The 16,383-nt window shown below is 40.2% G+C and overlaps 2 protein-coding genes across 3 annotated transcripts in view; one reads left to right on the forward strand and one right to left on the reverse strand.

Moving 5' to 3' along the window:
* Positions 1 to 2,087: 2,087 nt before the first annotated feature.
* On the reverse strand, positions 2,088 to 4,645 carry LOC141907509 (uncharacterized). Of its 2 annotated transcripts, none has more exons than XM_074797173.1 (2): positions 4,609 to 4,645; positions 2,088 to 3,338 (listed from the first exon to the last, which is right to left on the reverse strand). In XM_074797173.1, exon 2 carries the CDS (start codon positions 3,313 to 3,315, stop codon positions 2,140 to 2,142), a length of 1,176 nt encoding a protein of 391 aa, XP_074653274.1. In that variant the 5' UTR covers positions 3,316 to 3,338; positions 4,609 to 4,645; the 3' UTR covers positions 2,088 to 2,139. The 2 variants fall into 2 exon arrangements, with proteins under 2 accessions (XP_074653274.1, XP_074653275.1); XM_074797174.1 differs by lacking the exon at positions 4,609 to 4,645 and adding an exon at positions 4,015 to 4,071.
* A 912-nt stretch (positions 4,646 to 5,557) lies between these two features.
* Positions 5,558 to 16,383, forward strand: part of LOC141907717 (uncharacterized) — a 68,302-nt gene continuing 57,476 nt past the window's right edge. The window contains exons 1-14 of the mRNA XM_074797454.1: positions 5,558 to 5,799; positions 7,562 to 7,781; positions 8,445 to 8,684; positions 9,080 to 9,259; positions 9,788 to 10,028; positions 10,854 to 11,016; positions 11,759 to 12,051; positions 12,898 to 13,091; positions 13,181 to 13,265; positions 13,699 to 13,995; positions 14,677 to 14,763; positions 15,080 to 15,166; positions 15,689 to 15,793; positions 16,064 to 16,245. Of these exons, the coding sequence (XP_074653555.1) occupies positions 7,594 to 7,781; positions 8,445 to 8,684; positions 9,080 to 9,259; positions 9,788 to 10,028; positions 10,854 to 11,016; positions 11,759 to 12,051; positions 12,898 to 13,091; positions 13,181 to 13,265; positions 13,699 to 13,995; positions 14,677 to 14,763; positions 15,080 to 15,166; positions 15,689 to 15,793; positions 16,064 to 16,245 (2,342 nt within the window). The 5' untranslated portion in view covers positions 5,558 to 5,799; positions 7,562 to 7,593. The remainder of the gene's footprint in view (positions 5,800 to 7,561; positions 7,782 to 8,444; positions 8,685 to 9,079; positions 9,260 to 9,787; positions 10,029 to 10,853; positions 11,017 to 11,758; positions 12,052 to 12,897; positions 13,092 to 13,180; positions 13,266 to 13,698; positions 13,996 to 14,676; positions 14,764 to 15,079; positions 15,167 to 15,688; positions 15,794 to 16,063; positions 16,246 to 16,383) is intronic.

Below are 16,383 nucleotides of genomic sequence, written 5' to 3' on the forward strand. Positions count from 1 at the left end.
CCATCTTTATGTACATTGTATGATTATTTCCTTCCGAGGACTACGTAGCATTGGAATACATTCGATTTCGATGAAGCGATATTTTTGTCTTTGGAGTACATGTACATATACTGGAGTACGCCGATGTAGAAGTTACGTCGATAGCGTCATTGTGATAGTATGTTCTCAACCGTCACTTAAAAATCTTTCGTCCGACTTATGGCACAATAAACCAATATCACAAGTGATTTCTTGGGTTTTGTTTTACCTAACTGTATTCATATACATCCGGGATCTCTTTAACTTGCTGAAGTTAGTTGGCATTGCCGGTCACGCTGTCATAAGAATGGCACTACTAAAATGTTTACGGTTAACTCTACTGGTATCCTTAGCAATGGGCTATGACGCGGGTGACTTCGTTCTAGTAACGAGTTATCCCAAACTCGCATTCCGATGTGCTAATGATGCAAAAACGGAGACTCAGTGCGGTAGCATTTGTTTAAGGTTAGGACAAGCCAAATGTTTGGGGTTTGCATTCGATGAACAGCGATGTTTGAGTTTTACAAATGTAGCGTGCACCTCACCCACGCAGCAGGACGTGGAACTAAACGCCAATAAACGATCAATTTACATTTTCTCTAATATCGGTAAGTTATTCATTATTCGATGTGATTAAATCAGCTTAAAATGAGATATAAATCCATAATATACAATCTATATTTAATGTGGTCATAATATGAGGTTGTTGAAATAGGTTTGTTTCGACGCTTTAAGATACACTCAACTTATTACTGAAAGAAATGCCAAGTTAATACTGTCAGATCCTGCTATCATGTTTGTTCATAGACTGCTGCAAAGTGTTTTCGTATCTATGTTTTGTATTCTTCTTTTTTACACTTAATTCTAGTTTCTTTCCTTTTTATTGTGAAAAACCAATAACGATATCCGTATATTTCGGTGAATATGAAATTGAAATTGAATATGTATTCTTCCTTTTAAAACCTCCCTCAAAATTCTCAGATTATTGATCCGAGTATTATCAGCTTCCAGGACAACAACAACAACAACAACAACAACCGCATCCGGAAATTTACTGACGAATGAAATAACTACCGACGCCAGCTCACCAACTGGCAAGCATACATCCCAGTCGACAACTGCAGGAGACGCTACTTCACCGACAACCACGGGCTCTAGCTCAACAACCTCAGCCACCACCCCACTTACGATTATTGGTACCAGCCAACCTACAACCACTGTTACAAGCCCACTAACCACAACGATGTCTACGGACGCGAGTGCTCCAACTACCAGCGACGCCGGCACTTTTACTGCAGTCAACCATCCATCGGGATCTGAACCAGGCAGTCAACCGCCACTTTCTTCAACCGCTGAATCAATCACTTCAGTGACAACATACGTTTGTCAACCTGGCTTCAAAATGATTACGGCATCAGGTGGAACTTCGTCGTGTTTCAAATTAGTTGGTTGGTCAGCGGAAACCATTGGCTTGGTTTGGAAATCGGCACTCGCCGCTTGCAGCGATATTGGAGCCAAACTGGCTGAGCCAAAAACAATTGATATGTACGATAAAGTGGTCCACGAATTTTTCACAGGGCCATCAGCGGTGCCCATCTATTCAGGTAATCTATACTTACATTTACAATCGTCACTAATCCTCATAATATTTAGCGACGCCAAATACACAGTCGATTTTCTTTTCATATCTGAATTAAGGAACACATTTGGGAGTCATCTGGCTGGGTCTAATAGACCGAGATGGAAAAAATCCCGGTCTACCGGTTTGGCAGAGCCAAAACGAAAGCATCGCTTACACCAACCGCTGGGATACGATCGACCCACAATTCGATAAACAATGCATGGGAATTGGAAATACGGGATTTAGATTATCTGGAGGTGGTTGTCGGAAGAAACACCCATACATATGTGAGCAAGTGAAGAAAAACTAGTTCCGACTGAATCTTATAATCATTTATTCGTAAACAATGACATCTATTTACCGCACTAAAGGCTGATTTTCACGAGCGGTTTTCATCTAGCTTTTTCCAGCTGCCGCAGGAAACCGCTCATGAAAACCAGCCTTAATACTTCTAACATGAAGACTGAAAATACAAAAGAAACATTTTTTCGGTTTAGAAATTATACAAAATTTGCAAAATCTGGATCGGCCCCGGTCAAATCTGCTACCTCTTCGTTAGCATCGATAAAGTCGTTGTCGCGGACCATTTCTTGGATTCTAACCCTGTGATAATGGTCTGATTTATCGTATAGTATATGATGGTGAAAGCTCCTTGCCAGGCAGTTTGTCGGTAATTCGTCACCGTTCTTGAATTTCGCACTAGCCAGCTCGGCGCATTGTTTCGCTTTCGGCGTACCTTTCACGCCGGGGTTTTTGCAGAGATGACGTAAAATCTCGGATTTCGAATCGTCGAAAGTCGGCGCGAACATCTCGTGCGATGTGAGGTATATCGCGTCGCAGACGGAGCCGAAATGTTGCTTTTGATTTGCGTCGTTGACTACGGTATAATCACGAATTACCTCCTCCAACATGAACGAGCCGGTTTTCCCCAAAACGTCGTTATCGTCCGTATTATGCGAATATTTGGGCAGTTTTTCGATGACCTGTTTGAAAAACGTGTGATTAGGACTCGACATCATGACCGCGTTGGTCGGCGTTTTATCGCGATTCCATAGCACGTACGTGTGCGCCGGGTGATCTTTCGATATAACGGTCGTGTGAGCGCCGAACAGTTTATCCCACGAAACGACCGGCGCGACGTCCATATCGGCAAAAATACCGCCGAACGCGTATAGAATGAAATATCGTATAACGTTGATTCGGTGACTATCCAACGGGTAGCTGGCGTACAACTCGTGGTATTTGGGGAACCGTTTCATCATGAATTCTTCAGCGATAGCTTCGGTCCAGAACCAATATTCCCATTCGTCGTTGATCTGCATCCATTTAGTTATTTGAGGCTTGAAACCGATCGGCACCATATTATCCTTCCACACTTGATGCATACGCTTCGGAACGGGTTTACATCTTCTAGCTAAGTGCAGGCTTTCGAGTTCCCGGGCGGATTCTACCCCGTACACGATCGGCACGAAGACGGCTTTTTCTTCGACAGTTTTCGGCTTTAGTCGAGCGGTTTCGATGATATCGTTCGTAGGCGTCGGTGTATCTTTTTCGGCTAGATTGTCAATGATATACACGGTAGTTAGTATGATGAGAATAGTCGCGATTACTACGTCGGCAAACTTCCATAAACGACTGCGCCGTAGTCGGGTATATAGTTGGCGAACGGCGAGCATGGTCGGCGTTATGACGAATTATCCTGAATTTAGAAAAGAAAAATCACTAGTGACGTGTCATTCAGCAATGCAAATATAGGTTATTATTATTTTCATTAGGTTATATTCCATTTCAAAATGCCCAAGATTTCACGATTTACGACGTAAATTTATGAAACTTGATTATCGTAGATATCCATCTGTACATATTCAGTTATTGAGTACACAGAATGAGAACGGATTGCTAAATTTAGGAAGCTATTGTTTCATAGGCATGAAAAGGATGCAAACATGTGTATCATTTAGTTTAACCTTAGAGCAGTTATTGCGCTAAGGTTAAACGTATACACACATGAACCTGTGACATCAATAAGCCTTTTAGTAGTAGGCCTAAAACGTATTCTTATCATATCCTCATCTTCAACGTCAAATTGACGAGTGCCGTTACATATACGGGGTTCTAATATTCACATTTTTCAAATTCATTGCACCGATATTGAAATTTATCGAATGAAATTAAGGACCATGGTGGTCTATTTCAATAAACTCAAAACTTTAGTCTAAAATAAACTTTACATTACTGTATAGAGCAAATGTATATTATTAAGTAATGAACAATCATGGAAATGGTAATTCGAAAAAGAAAACTATTTTGATCAATGACACTGAACATTTTTCTTGACATGCGTTTATTTTACAGATATTCCATACGTTACTTACTTGTCTATGTATTTCGCTTAAATAACAATTGTATCGCCTGCGTATAATGCCCCCCAAATAACTCGCTTAGACGTGTCTCTAGCGTCTACTATACTGTAAGTTTGACCACCGCGAGTCCTGAACAGTCGAGCGAGCACAATGACCAAACGAGTAATTTTTAATTCTATTGATAACCGTTGTTACTTTGTATTCGTCGCATGGTAATAAAAACAAACAACTGACACTTACGATTTGTTTCTCGTTTTGGATACCGATGAAGTTTAAAACCGTCTAGAGACAGTTCGTAGAGGAGCCGTGTCAATCGGGTTTAGAATAAATAACGAGACGAGTAGTGCTTTAAAGGTTTAACTATTTATTTGACGCACCGTGAGCTTTCGCTACTAATGAATAGATAAACCTACTGTAAATTAGTAGCGAAAGCTCACGGTGCGTCAAATAGATAGTTAACCTATATAGTACTACTCGTTTAGTTATTTTGTTCAAAGGGGTTGATTTTGATTATAAAGTGGAATCTCGTTAATACGGTGGGCAAAAGTGTAATCGTCGAGTTTAGCGGGTTTTTCGTATTATCCAAAGTTTGATTGTTATAAATACCTAAGCTGGGACATGCTGGAAATAATCGTAATAAACGGGTCCAGGTAGAATCGTATTAACGAGCGTTCAACTGTAGAGTATTTGTAGAGCGTATCGGTCCGAGCAAATTCTTCGTCATCATATCGAGACAATCATACGCGAATCATTCTGTTCAGCATTGGAATTAATGAGATTAAGTTACTGATCGAATTATACGATATCATTATGTCGGTATGATACGATCATCCATAATCCCGGGGTCTAATCGGCCTTCTTGTCTCATTTGTTCAAAATAGATAAAACCTATATAATAAGTTTGTTACTTCATAGCGAAATTTATCGAGGACACCCGCCCATCTAGAAAAGTTTAAGGGGCATAAACTGAGTTCCTACAGATCAGTCGACCCCAAGAACGACAGAAATCGTACACGAACTGCGGTGTGATCTAGCGATTTCCCGGAGCCACCCTAAAGTAGATTTTCGGTAAGTAAGCGGATTTTCTCCGATAGATGGCCACATTGGCTAATTGCACACTGTCTTGATTGGTACGCTGTACTGTAGTAGTACATCGAAGATCCCGACTGGGCACTGAAAATAAAGGCGGCCTTGAAGAGTTTCGTCTTTTCAGAAGTCAAGGGCCGAGGCCCGAAATTGTAAAAAATCTCCATGAAAAAATAAAAAGCACCTAAAAAGACGAGAAACCCTGAACCTAAAAAAATATCAAATCTAGAATGCCTGACACTACATGAAACCAAAGCACTATGCGCATTGATATAACAAGTAGTGGATACAGTGATTTCGGGCAATTCGGAACTCGTCGATAAAGATAACTTCGTTCTTTCTTACAATCAATCCTTGATGATCGTAGATAATTCGACGAGAACCGCTGATTTCGGGTTGACTTCGACCTAGCCTGCGAACTATATATTCCGGCGCGGATGTAGTCGGCTTCATAATAGACGGTGATACGGTTTTGAGATGATGGCTGTAGTTGCAGCAGCAATCTAATATTAACATCGATCGAATTCTGGTCAGAATTCCGCCCCGGTTTTTCTGTTCTACACACCGGATGATATCGCGTGGATCTTTGTGTTGGTGCTCCAATCGAATCGGTGTTAACTGCATCATTTGTTTCACGCAAGCATTGTTTTAATTGTTAAGAATGTTGGTTGTTTTGTAAATTGTGAGCCAACAAACAACAAGCGAGAGAAGGTAATTATCTATTGATTGCCTATGACATGCTAAATATGGATAAAGCAAGCAAAGCTTTTAAAAAGTAATCTGTCTTTTCTGGAAAAGAAATCACTTGTTCTTGTTAAGATATGCGCCAATGGGGCGTCACTATAAGGCCCCATTATTTAGTCCTATATAATTGAGCCTGTTTGTTAATAGGCGGCCGCAATTACTACTAAGGGGCACCAAACAGGACTCCGAGTGCTGCTCGCAAATTAGGAGCTAGGCCTATCACATCTATCTATCACACCTCGCCATTTGACGTTTTGGTCAGTAATTTTGTTTATAATCAATTTATCTGTGAATATTAGAGCATCAATTAGTTCAGTAAGGAATTTGCATTGGGAAATAGATTATGAATTGGCATAAAATTTGTGAGTGTTTTCAGCTAGGCCTATCAGTGATAGTTTTCCTAGCATGTAGTGCTGAAAAACGGCTTTTACAGCCCGTAACATGGCGCCACCTTCATAGATTTGCTATGCTTATGAATAGGTGATGACGTCATAGCAACGTCTCTGCGCGTCCGTGGAGCGTTTTTTTTAGCATTACGCGAGCCGTTTGCTGAGCAAACTGGCGCTCATAAATGAAAAAAACAACATAAGTAAAAATCGTTATTTCTGAATGCAAAATCCTTACTGAACAAATTGATGCTTAACTTAGGTAGATCAACCGATTATTAACGAAATTACGGATTAAAATGTCGCGCAGAGAGCATGTGTGACAGACAGTAGGTGGTGTTTGATGACCTCTACGATATTGGATGGATGATATCGGTGTCTGTCTAAAAATGAGAAAGATACTGAATCATCTTCCATCCATTGTGACTAGCCCCTGTGTCCCCTAGGCAAGTCTGGTGCTGCTCAGAGATTTGTTTTTATAGGAATAGAGGTTTATGCCTGTTTCTTGCGACACGGCTGCAGATTTTAGTGCGTAATCGAAACAATTCCATTAAAGTAATTACATGATTGCCTTGTTGAGAATTGTGGCCAAATGTTTCTGATTTTTGTTCCCCAGTAAATAATTGATGCTAAAATAAAAATTTTTAGGAGGGGACACTGAAATGTTATAGCGCAGTTAACTTTGGAAATGCTTAATATTTATATTTTTGATGATTTACAGCCACAATTCAAGAAACTATTGATCCTAATTGAATTGATTGTCGTAATAGAGATATTAAAAAACTTCTAGTTTGGGATAAAAATGTAGCTTCGTTTGACAATTAGGCCTCAAATCAAGTAAGAAAACAAACATAAAAGTGTTATACCTTGTGTTACCCTAAAACCTACAGAGGAATTTACTATTACGCTTTCCAGTGATACCAAATCTATGCAAAAGGTTTTCGGATCAAACAAAACACTTTTAGAAGGATTTTGGATTTTATGTACCCCTCTATTTGACAATGACAGAGTTCGATCTAACGAATTAAAGTCACTCGCCCATGGGGCAGGTATATCTGAAATTTAGCTTGCCCCCTCAAATATCAACTTGCCCTATATAGTCCGAAAAAAGCTTTGAGATAGAATTGCACTAGCCCGGCGGACAAATGATAATGCTAACCTACTTGCCCTAATGAAAATATACATACTTGTCCCGGGCAATTGGACAAGTGCTCTTTTGATGCAATCGGATGAGTGAATCTTTTGAGGTCGATGCTCAAATTTTGTAAAAAAAAACTGGGCAGAACCACCCTATATACCGGCCTGCAGAATTGACTTAAATATCCACTGCCTTTGAATTTTAGATAATCAGACTCATTAACGAAACGATAATACGATGGACAGCCACGACGGTAGCAATCAGGGTCACGACATCGAAACGGCCAGCGATATGTCGTCGAGTTTGGATAGCGGGATGACATTGACGGTCGAAAGCACCGGGGATACAACGTTGAGACTCCGCCGAAATCCCGGCCGACCAAAATTCGACGAATCGCCTCCATCGCCGCCGCCTAAAAAGAAGAAGTAAGTAAAGAAATGAATTTCAATTTTTCATTATCAAACCTTTAGCACATCCCTTTCCCTTAGCTATTCTATCTGAATTGGGGATACAAATTTTAATTTTTAAGTTCAATAATCGCCTGCGACCAGTTTCATGAAAAGTCAAACTCAAGTTTTTGGCATCATTGCTATTGGCAGCTTCTGGTTTTCAAAAGGGTGCCAATTTAGTGTTTTGGGCCCAAAAATTTGTGATAGGAAGAACACTGATCTAGACTCGGGTGCCTGACTTATTTGGTAGTTGTGCTCAGTATCTATATCCACTGATGTGAGTGCTTCATAATCAACAACACATGCAACTGACTAAAACAAGCAAAATAACAGGTTTCTTGGGATACCCAGGAATATTTGCTAGATATCACTTCTCAGTTGGGGCCATCGATGTATGCGCTGCAGATCTAGAGATTGGCACAAGCCACGGGCGCAGAAACTCATTTTCACTAGATTTTTGATGTATGCCTGGATAAGTTCAGTTGTTAGTCCGATGTGCCCTAGGCTTAGTAGCTACCTTTGGTATTGTTTCTTAATAATAGGCCCTTTAATGAGAACATTTTTGTAGAAACAAAGATGTGTAACTAACAATTTTTAAGGATGTCCATTAAAGCTAGAACCCAAATTGACCAATTTCAGGCACAAAAAGCACAAGAAGCACAAAAAAGAGAAACGGGATCACGAAAAACCGGCCGTGTTGCCGACGGAGCCAGTCGCCAGTACGTCCAGTGCTAAAGACGAAACGACGAAAGACGAGGACGATTCGTTCGAGACGAATTTCGACGATTTTCTGGATACGATCACGGCCACGTGCACGACGGAGGCGCTACTTGAACGCGCTATGTCGGAGGATTCGACGAACCTGTCGGAACGCGAGGGGTAAGAAACAGGAGGTTTTTGGAGAAATTATCTATAACTGATAAGGTCCAGCCTTTTGCACTCGGGGGGTCGGGGCTGGCACCATCTATTAGTCAGGCCACTAATTTGAGTGATAAAGGTGACATCCGAGCTTCAATTTATCCAGTGCCCAGGATCCATTTTCAGGCCCAGTACCCAATCACTTTTTGTTGGAAAGAGTGACACATCTGAACTGCAGTTCTTAGTTACTACTCAGTAAACGTGTCAGTTCATGTACCCAGTGCAGAGAGGAGAGATGGAGTAGTGTAATCTAAATGATAGCACAGGATTCATCTATCAGGCCATGACCAAAACATGCAATGGAGTGTTTTGTAGTTAAAAGCGTTTGATAATGAATCCGTAATATCTCATTTCAGGAGTGACAAGATCTGCGCGTTTTGTAATTGCGGCGACCGCAGTCTGCTTGGTCAGGGCGACATGACGCACTACGAACCGTCGCCCGGATTCAATCCGTTCAAAAAACAACAGAACAAAAATCGTCGGTCCAGCGACGAAGATAAACAGCCCGGCGTGAAGAAGAAAAACAATAAACAAAGGTATGAGAAATCAGATAGATCGGTGGTAGCAATCAGCTGTTAAACTTAAACCAACTTTACGGTCAACTGGGCTCAGGCTCTAGATATGATTTGCGGTCATGCTTTTATTCATGTGACCGGTAAATGTAAGAAACATTTGTTCTTTCATGATATGTGTATCTCGATCCTCCCTCGGCGGGGATTCAAACCCTGTCATAGCTTGGGTGCTCAGGTTTTCCACGATAAGACTTCTGGCGCCAATCGGATTGCCTGTTGTATAATCGCCGACGCAACTTTCAGGCATAAACAGTTTATGCGTTTAACTATAAATCTATAGTTTTATTATGAATGGCAAAAGCTGGCCTAAAATAAAACAGGATTTCTGATTGGCTAATAATGACACTATCTTAGCTGCACACCACTTGGGCTCGTGTGGCAGCGTCGATGCCATCAGGTTTGAATCCCTGCCGAGGAAGGATGTAGAAAAATGAAATCGCATTTGAAATAATCTCTGTGACGTGGTTTTATGTGATTTTACTCGTCGTCTAGGGAACGCAGCAAATCGCCACGACGACAAGCAGGCGTCGACGACGAGGGTCGGCCGGTGTTGATCTCGGACGAGTTGAGCGTCGTCGGCTACGTCGAGGACGTCAACTTGTCGAAGGTATTCGAGCCGACCGGTCACGCGTGGGCGCATCATTGCTGTGCTGCCTGGTCGGAGGGAGTCATTCAGGCGGAAGACTATTCGTTGATGTTCGTCGATAAAGCTGTTTTTGCCGGATTATCGCAGGTAAAGTGACAAGCATCATTTCTTGAAAATCTGAATTATGTCTGAGTGATTTGATAGCATAAATTTCAAACTGAGCATTTTAGCCCAATTATAATAATAATTTATTGAGCCTAAAATCCATATAAAATATGCTCATTGGCTTTACAATATAAAAACACAATTTAAACATAAAGATAGAAAAAACAATTTACATCATTAGTTAAAAGCTTAAAAGCTTTAGTGAACAAATGGGTTTTAAGTTGCGATTTAAAAACATCAGTAGAAGGACTAAATTTAATTGCATCTGGTAAGGAGTTCCAAAGTAGTAAGGCAGAGTAAGAAAAGGCCCTGTGACCCGCAGAGACTAGATTGACACGAGGGATGGCTAGAAGTGATTGACTGTTTGATCTTAACACTCTAGAGGATGCATTGTATTGTACTAATGATTTCAAATATTGTGGGGCCTGACCATTCAAGGATTTATAAGTAAGAATCAAGATTTTAAATTGGATGCGAATCCAATATCCAAAATATTTATGATCAGTGATAAAAACATTAGTTAGTAGTATAAGTGTGAAATTTTCGAGGTCGATTGAAATTAATGCGAACTGGAACTATTTGATTCTATGAGAAGAATTATTTTTTTCACTACAGATATAGAGTGAACGAACAAGTTTCTTTTTTTTTCTGATACAAAATATGCACGAACATAGTACATTTTAAAATATGGCCGAATAAACCTCTGATTTGGGGATGTTCAAATAATCAATTCAGAAACAGAAATTGAAAAAAAAAATCTAGGTAAAACCTTCAAAACCTTCATCGGGGCTCATATTATTGTTTCAGAAATGTTCGTACTGTTGTAAGTTTGGTGCGACGATTAAGTGTCGTACGAGCAAATGTAACCGGATCTACCATTACCCGTGTGCGTCGGCTAGCGGCTGCTTCCAGGACATCAAAACGCTGTGGTTACTGTGTCCTGATCATTCCGATCAGGCAGAGTCTTTATGTAAGTATTTTTGTATTTCAATGAATAGATTTTAGAACGTTTCGAATTTTCGATTGATTGTAGTTCATTTGCTAAAAACGAAAGAATAGTAATTACATCTGCAATAGTTAGTTATCTGTTACTTTTAACAGATCAGGGTCCAGTTTCATGCATAAGTATAACCTTAAAACAGTATATTTGCAATAGTTAGTAATCTGTTACTTTTAACAGATCAGGGTCCAGCTTCATGCAGAAGTTGAAGCTTACAATGGTCGAATTGATGGCCTCTCTGAAAAACCAAACGCAGCTGAACCCAAAATTTTAGAAACTTGTATAATCCAGATTTGGACTTAAATGCACTTATTAGCTAAACTGGGTGAACTAGTTTATTAGCTTTGCCTTATTGAAGTATTTAGGTGGTAAGAAAAAAAGCGAGGCAATTGTCCTGAAACTGTTAGCGCACAAAGACATTCAGTGCATATATACCGCACAGCTATATATTGATAATGAGCTTTGCTAGTACACTGTACCGTAGTGTATTGATATAATTAGTAGATAGAGAATATCTGTTAAATGATAATAATCCACGTCAAATAGGCCTTCAGTGAAATATAAGTAACTTACAACATATCGCAGTATGCCCCTTTATACAACAAGAGCAATGGGGTGAACTTTTTCGAAATCTTCAAATTATCTTCATCACTTTAACGTTACAATTAGTCAGTATTGAAAGGGTTTTAAATGATTTATTCATACTCTGCAGGTAAAATGGAAGCGTTGTGCGTTGTATGCGATACCGCCGGCAACATCTCCGAACAACTGTTCTGTACGAGCTGCGGCCAGCACTACCACGGCAACTGCCTCGACCCGCCCGTCGAGGTGAACCCGGTCGTGCGCGCCGGCTGGCAGTGTCCCGAATGTAAAATCTGTCAGACTTGCCGACAGCCCGGCGACGACAATAAGATGCTCGTCTGCGACACGTGCGACAAAGGTTACCACACGTACTGCCTACGCCCGCCGATGACAACGATCCCGAAGAATGGCTGGAAATGCAAGGTGCAGTTGTTTATTTCAATAATTCGTAGTTAAACAGGGTCCTTGCGAATTCCTTAAAGACTCCTTCTAAACTGAAAATGCTTTTAAAGGTGCTTGAAACTCATTTGATTTGAGCAAAATGCACAAAACTCCTTCAAAATCTCCTTCAATTCTTTGAGTAATAGGCAATTAGAAATGTTTGTAGTTGCACAGTAGACTACCCCTTAATTGGATCGGTACAGTTGGGACCAGGATTTTTTTCTTTACCCAATTAAGCAGTCATCTAATCAGAAACGGAGGTTAGTAGTGTAACGGATACACTTGCTTACAAAAACCACCAAATTAACAGTTTACCAAGATAAACAGTAAGGATTTTAGAGGAGTCTATAGTAATTGGGATATGGAAGTAATGCACAGACTTCCTCGAAATTTTAAATTTCCTCCTTCGGATAAAACTCCTAGAAGTCTCCTTATAACCAGGAATGACTAATCTGTGGAGACCCTGTTGAGACTAAATTAACCCAGCGAGCTGTTTATGATAGATAGATAGATAGATTTATTGCTCACAAAATTTACAAATTTGCGAAGAGCAAAAGCCAGTTACAAGATACATTATTATACAAATAACATACAATGAAAATTGACAGTACATACAATTGATGGACATATATATGCAACAAGTGCATTATCTGGCATTTATGCACTTAGGTATTAAAGTATCTTAAACATTTCTGTATATATGAAATGAGGTTTTTTAATTTCACGCCAGTTGTACAAAATAACTCTTTAGATTTATGCGATGTAGGATTGTTTATATAATATTGCTTGACATATTGATACCGATTGTGCAACATATTTTATCTGTAGAGTTGTCGATATTGCGGCGACTGCGGCACGAAAGTACCGGGCACGAGTAACAGCGCGCGATGGCATCTCAACTATTCCGTCTGCGATGTCTGCTACCAACAACGTAACAAAGGCGCCACCTGTCCGCTGTGCGGGAAGGCATATCGTCATCTGCTCCAGTCGAAATCGATGCTGCACTGTCATCGGTGTCGCAAGTAAGTCTTGTTAAGATTGGTCCACTAGGTAACCGTCGTGCAAATTGTTAGTTATTTTCGAATTGTCATTTTTCAAACTTTTGTCGTAGGTACGTTCATCCGACCTGCGATCCAGGAGGGGCATACGAACAACAAGCTAGTTATATTTGTCCCATCTGTATAGCCCACTGCCCGGTAAGTTACTTAATTTCCCTATTTCCGTCCTGTATTTCTAGTTTGCGGGCCTGCATTTGTACTGATCAGTGTGAAACTGCCACCAAATTGTTCGATATTTTCCATTTCCAAGTTCCGTTGCTTTATGATATTTATTAGTATAGCTCAACCAAAATTTTGTGAATTTTCCGGTAACTCGATAAATGATTTCATCCAAACTAAAACGTGTTCCAAAATTAACATGAGTCTGGGAATCGTTATCTTTATCGTGCACAGGCCATAGCCCGGTCTTGAAATTGAAAATGTCAAATTTGAGATCGAGAAATTATGTAGACCAAGGAGGTGAAGGAGTTGAATTTTTGGCATGCATTCACATTGTTCTGTATTGTCTGATTGTAAAATTTTCCACGAATTCTATCTTTTCTGAATTTGTCTGAATATCTTAAAAATTCAGGAGGACGCCACCGAGAGTCCGCGAACGATCGAGGAAACGGAAGGCGAGGGTTCGAACTTGTTTCCGGCTATTATGCCCGGCGGTCAGGCGGCCGTTCAAGATCCAGCATCGTCTGCGTTCTACGGCGACGCTGTCGCGGCGATGATGGACGTCGATAATCCCAATCAACAATCGGCCAGTCAAATCGCGCCTCGCTTGACGGCGTTGTTGTCAGGCGCGGACGTCAGATGCGGCCCGGGTAAAGGCAAACCGCCAATGATAGCCGCGAAGAAACGATTGGCTGCCGGTCGACCGAAGGTACGGCGTTCTTTACGATGACTCGGGTTATGTTATTATCAGGGTGGCCGCTTACCTTAGAAATTAGGGGAAAAGTCTGGCAATTTGTTTTCTTTAAAAATCATGGAATAGTTAGGGAATTTTGTAAATAAGCCAGGGAAAAAAGTCAGGGAAATTTGTCGAGATTACTTGATCGTGCTTAAGATGAAATAGTTTCTGTCAATGTCTTACATATCTGACTGTGTTAATTGATTGAATTCTTAGCAGATCTAAAACGGGGAAAAATTTACATGTTATTCGAATAAAAGTGGGCGCCCTGATGATACTTAGCAAAACATCTAAAAACGAATGTATGAATATGGCCGCATTTTCGTTATCTGAAATGATTTCTATGATGTTAGTGACTGTATCGAGATGATAGGTAATATAACAGTAAACTCCACGTGCCCCAGATCTCGGCTGGAACAATGAAATTTCCCACTGATATCTGAGCGATAATAGGTCATTGTCACATGAAATAGAGTAGTAACTTTTCAAACGGATTGTCTAGGGTTAGGGCTTACAATTGGCTCTGTCACAGGGGTAGTCCACCATAGCGAATGATTCCACGTTACAGCTGTGCAAACTTTGTTATCTTATCGCGATTGAGGATTGAGTAACTTAGAAAATACCTGATAACGCGCGCTTGTTTTTCTCCTACAGAATCGCCTCGGCGCTGCCGGAAAGAAACACCGTCCTTCGATTTCGATTCCGAAAAGACGTGGGCCGAAGCTGAAGAAATCGCATGTCGTGAGTACTTTTCGAGATTTTGATGATATTGCAAGTTGATGTAAAATTGTGTTAATCTAAAAAAATTTTCCAATATATGTTCGATAGAGATTTCTCATCAACCGGATTCAGTTCAACAGTGCAAAGTCATCTGAATTAAGTCGTCTGCCTTAATCTATAATGTGAAAATATTCTTCATCCATGAATTGATTTACAATATTATAGCTCTCGGGTTATCGGCTCGAATTAACGAAGGCTTTAGTTAGACCTGACATGTATTTTCTGAGTAAATCGATTTTGTTTTCACGTGTGTGTGTGTGTGTGTGTGTGTTTATAGGGTACTAGTAAAGATAAAGACGATGATGACGACCATCATTCAACCGTCGTGCTTTGTAAAACAACGGATCAGTTCGTGTTGGAACAGGTATGCGAAGAAATATAAAGCCGTAATTAATCGCGAAAACACTAAACAATTAGAATTATACCAGATTTGGCAGAAAACTTATAGATAGACATGAGAGGAGTTAATGTCGCCATTTTCGTTAAAAATTAAAACCATCACATTTGGTATTTCCATTTGCTCAGTAGGTAACCGCTAGTCCGACTGTGGCATGCTAGAGTTTACTAGTAGTAGTTCGTTGTTCGCGTTCTTCAATTTCTTCTACATTTCGATTTAAAAATCAAATCAACTTTTCACATCGGTTGAATCAAAAGTTGATTGAAAATACTGCATTATTGTCATTTCGTTTTGTGCCGGGCTGATTTCTAGTTATATTCGTAGCTTTTTCTTCGTATATAAAGTAGTTGATGGAACCAGCATTTTTGATTAGTAATATGAATAATTCAGCTATACATTATGCAAAGAGCAATAGGGCTCGAACCGCGTGCACTTTACGAAAGTAATCCGTACTAGTTAAATGAGTTATTAGTTTTACGTTATGTCTAGGATATGTGTATGGCCTGCGGTGCGTACGGTCGAGATGAAGAATCGCGTTTGATCGTTTGCGTTCAATGCGGGCAATGTTATCATCCCTACTGCGCAAATATCAAAGTAAGTATCTCAAACCTGACTACGACCACTGTCTCAGAGTAGTTTCTCTTCTTTTTAAGTGCTCAACTAATACTAAAGAGATCAAAATATTCTCAAAATCAGAATGATAATCTAGTTTATCTCAAATTAAAGCTATCCCAGTACTATTTTCGATGTCCGATTATGCTAGATTTTGGTGAAAACTATAACAATTACAGATATTATCAGGTTGTGTGGTCTGAAAATTCATAACGTAATTCCTTTCTCAAGTTTCGAATTTACTACCGCTAGGTGACTAAAGTGATACTAGAGAAGGGATGGCGTTGTTTAGATTGTACGGTGTGCGAAGGTTGTGGTAAACCTCACGATGAAAGTCGTCTGCTGTTGTGCGACGAATGCGATATCAGTTATCACATTTACTGTCTCGATCCGCCCCTCGATCACGTTCCGAAGGGCACCTGGAAGTGTAAATGGTAAGTAGCGGAAGCTTTTCAGTCGTGATAATATTAAATCCTGCGCTAAGAATAATGAAACTTAAGAAAAATGAACTTACCTGGAAATCAGGGAAAAGTCTGCGAAATCTGTTGTGACGGCTAGATCGTGTACAAAAT

The sequence above is a fragment of the Tubulanus polymorphus genome, chromosome 6, assembly GCF_964204645.1.
Source record: "Tubulanus polymorphus chromosome 6, tnTubPoly1.2, whole genome shotgun sequence".
Lineage (NCBI taxonomy): Eukaryota > Metazoa > Nemertea > Palaeonemertea > Tubulaniformes > Tubulanidae > Tubulanus > Tubulanus polymorphus.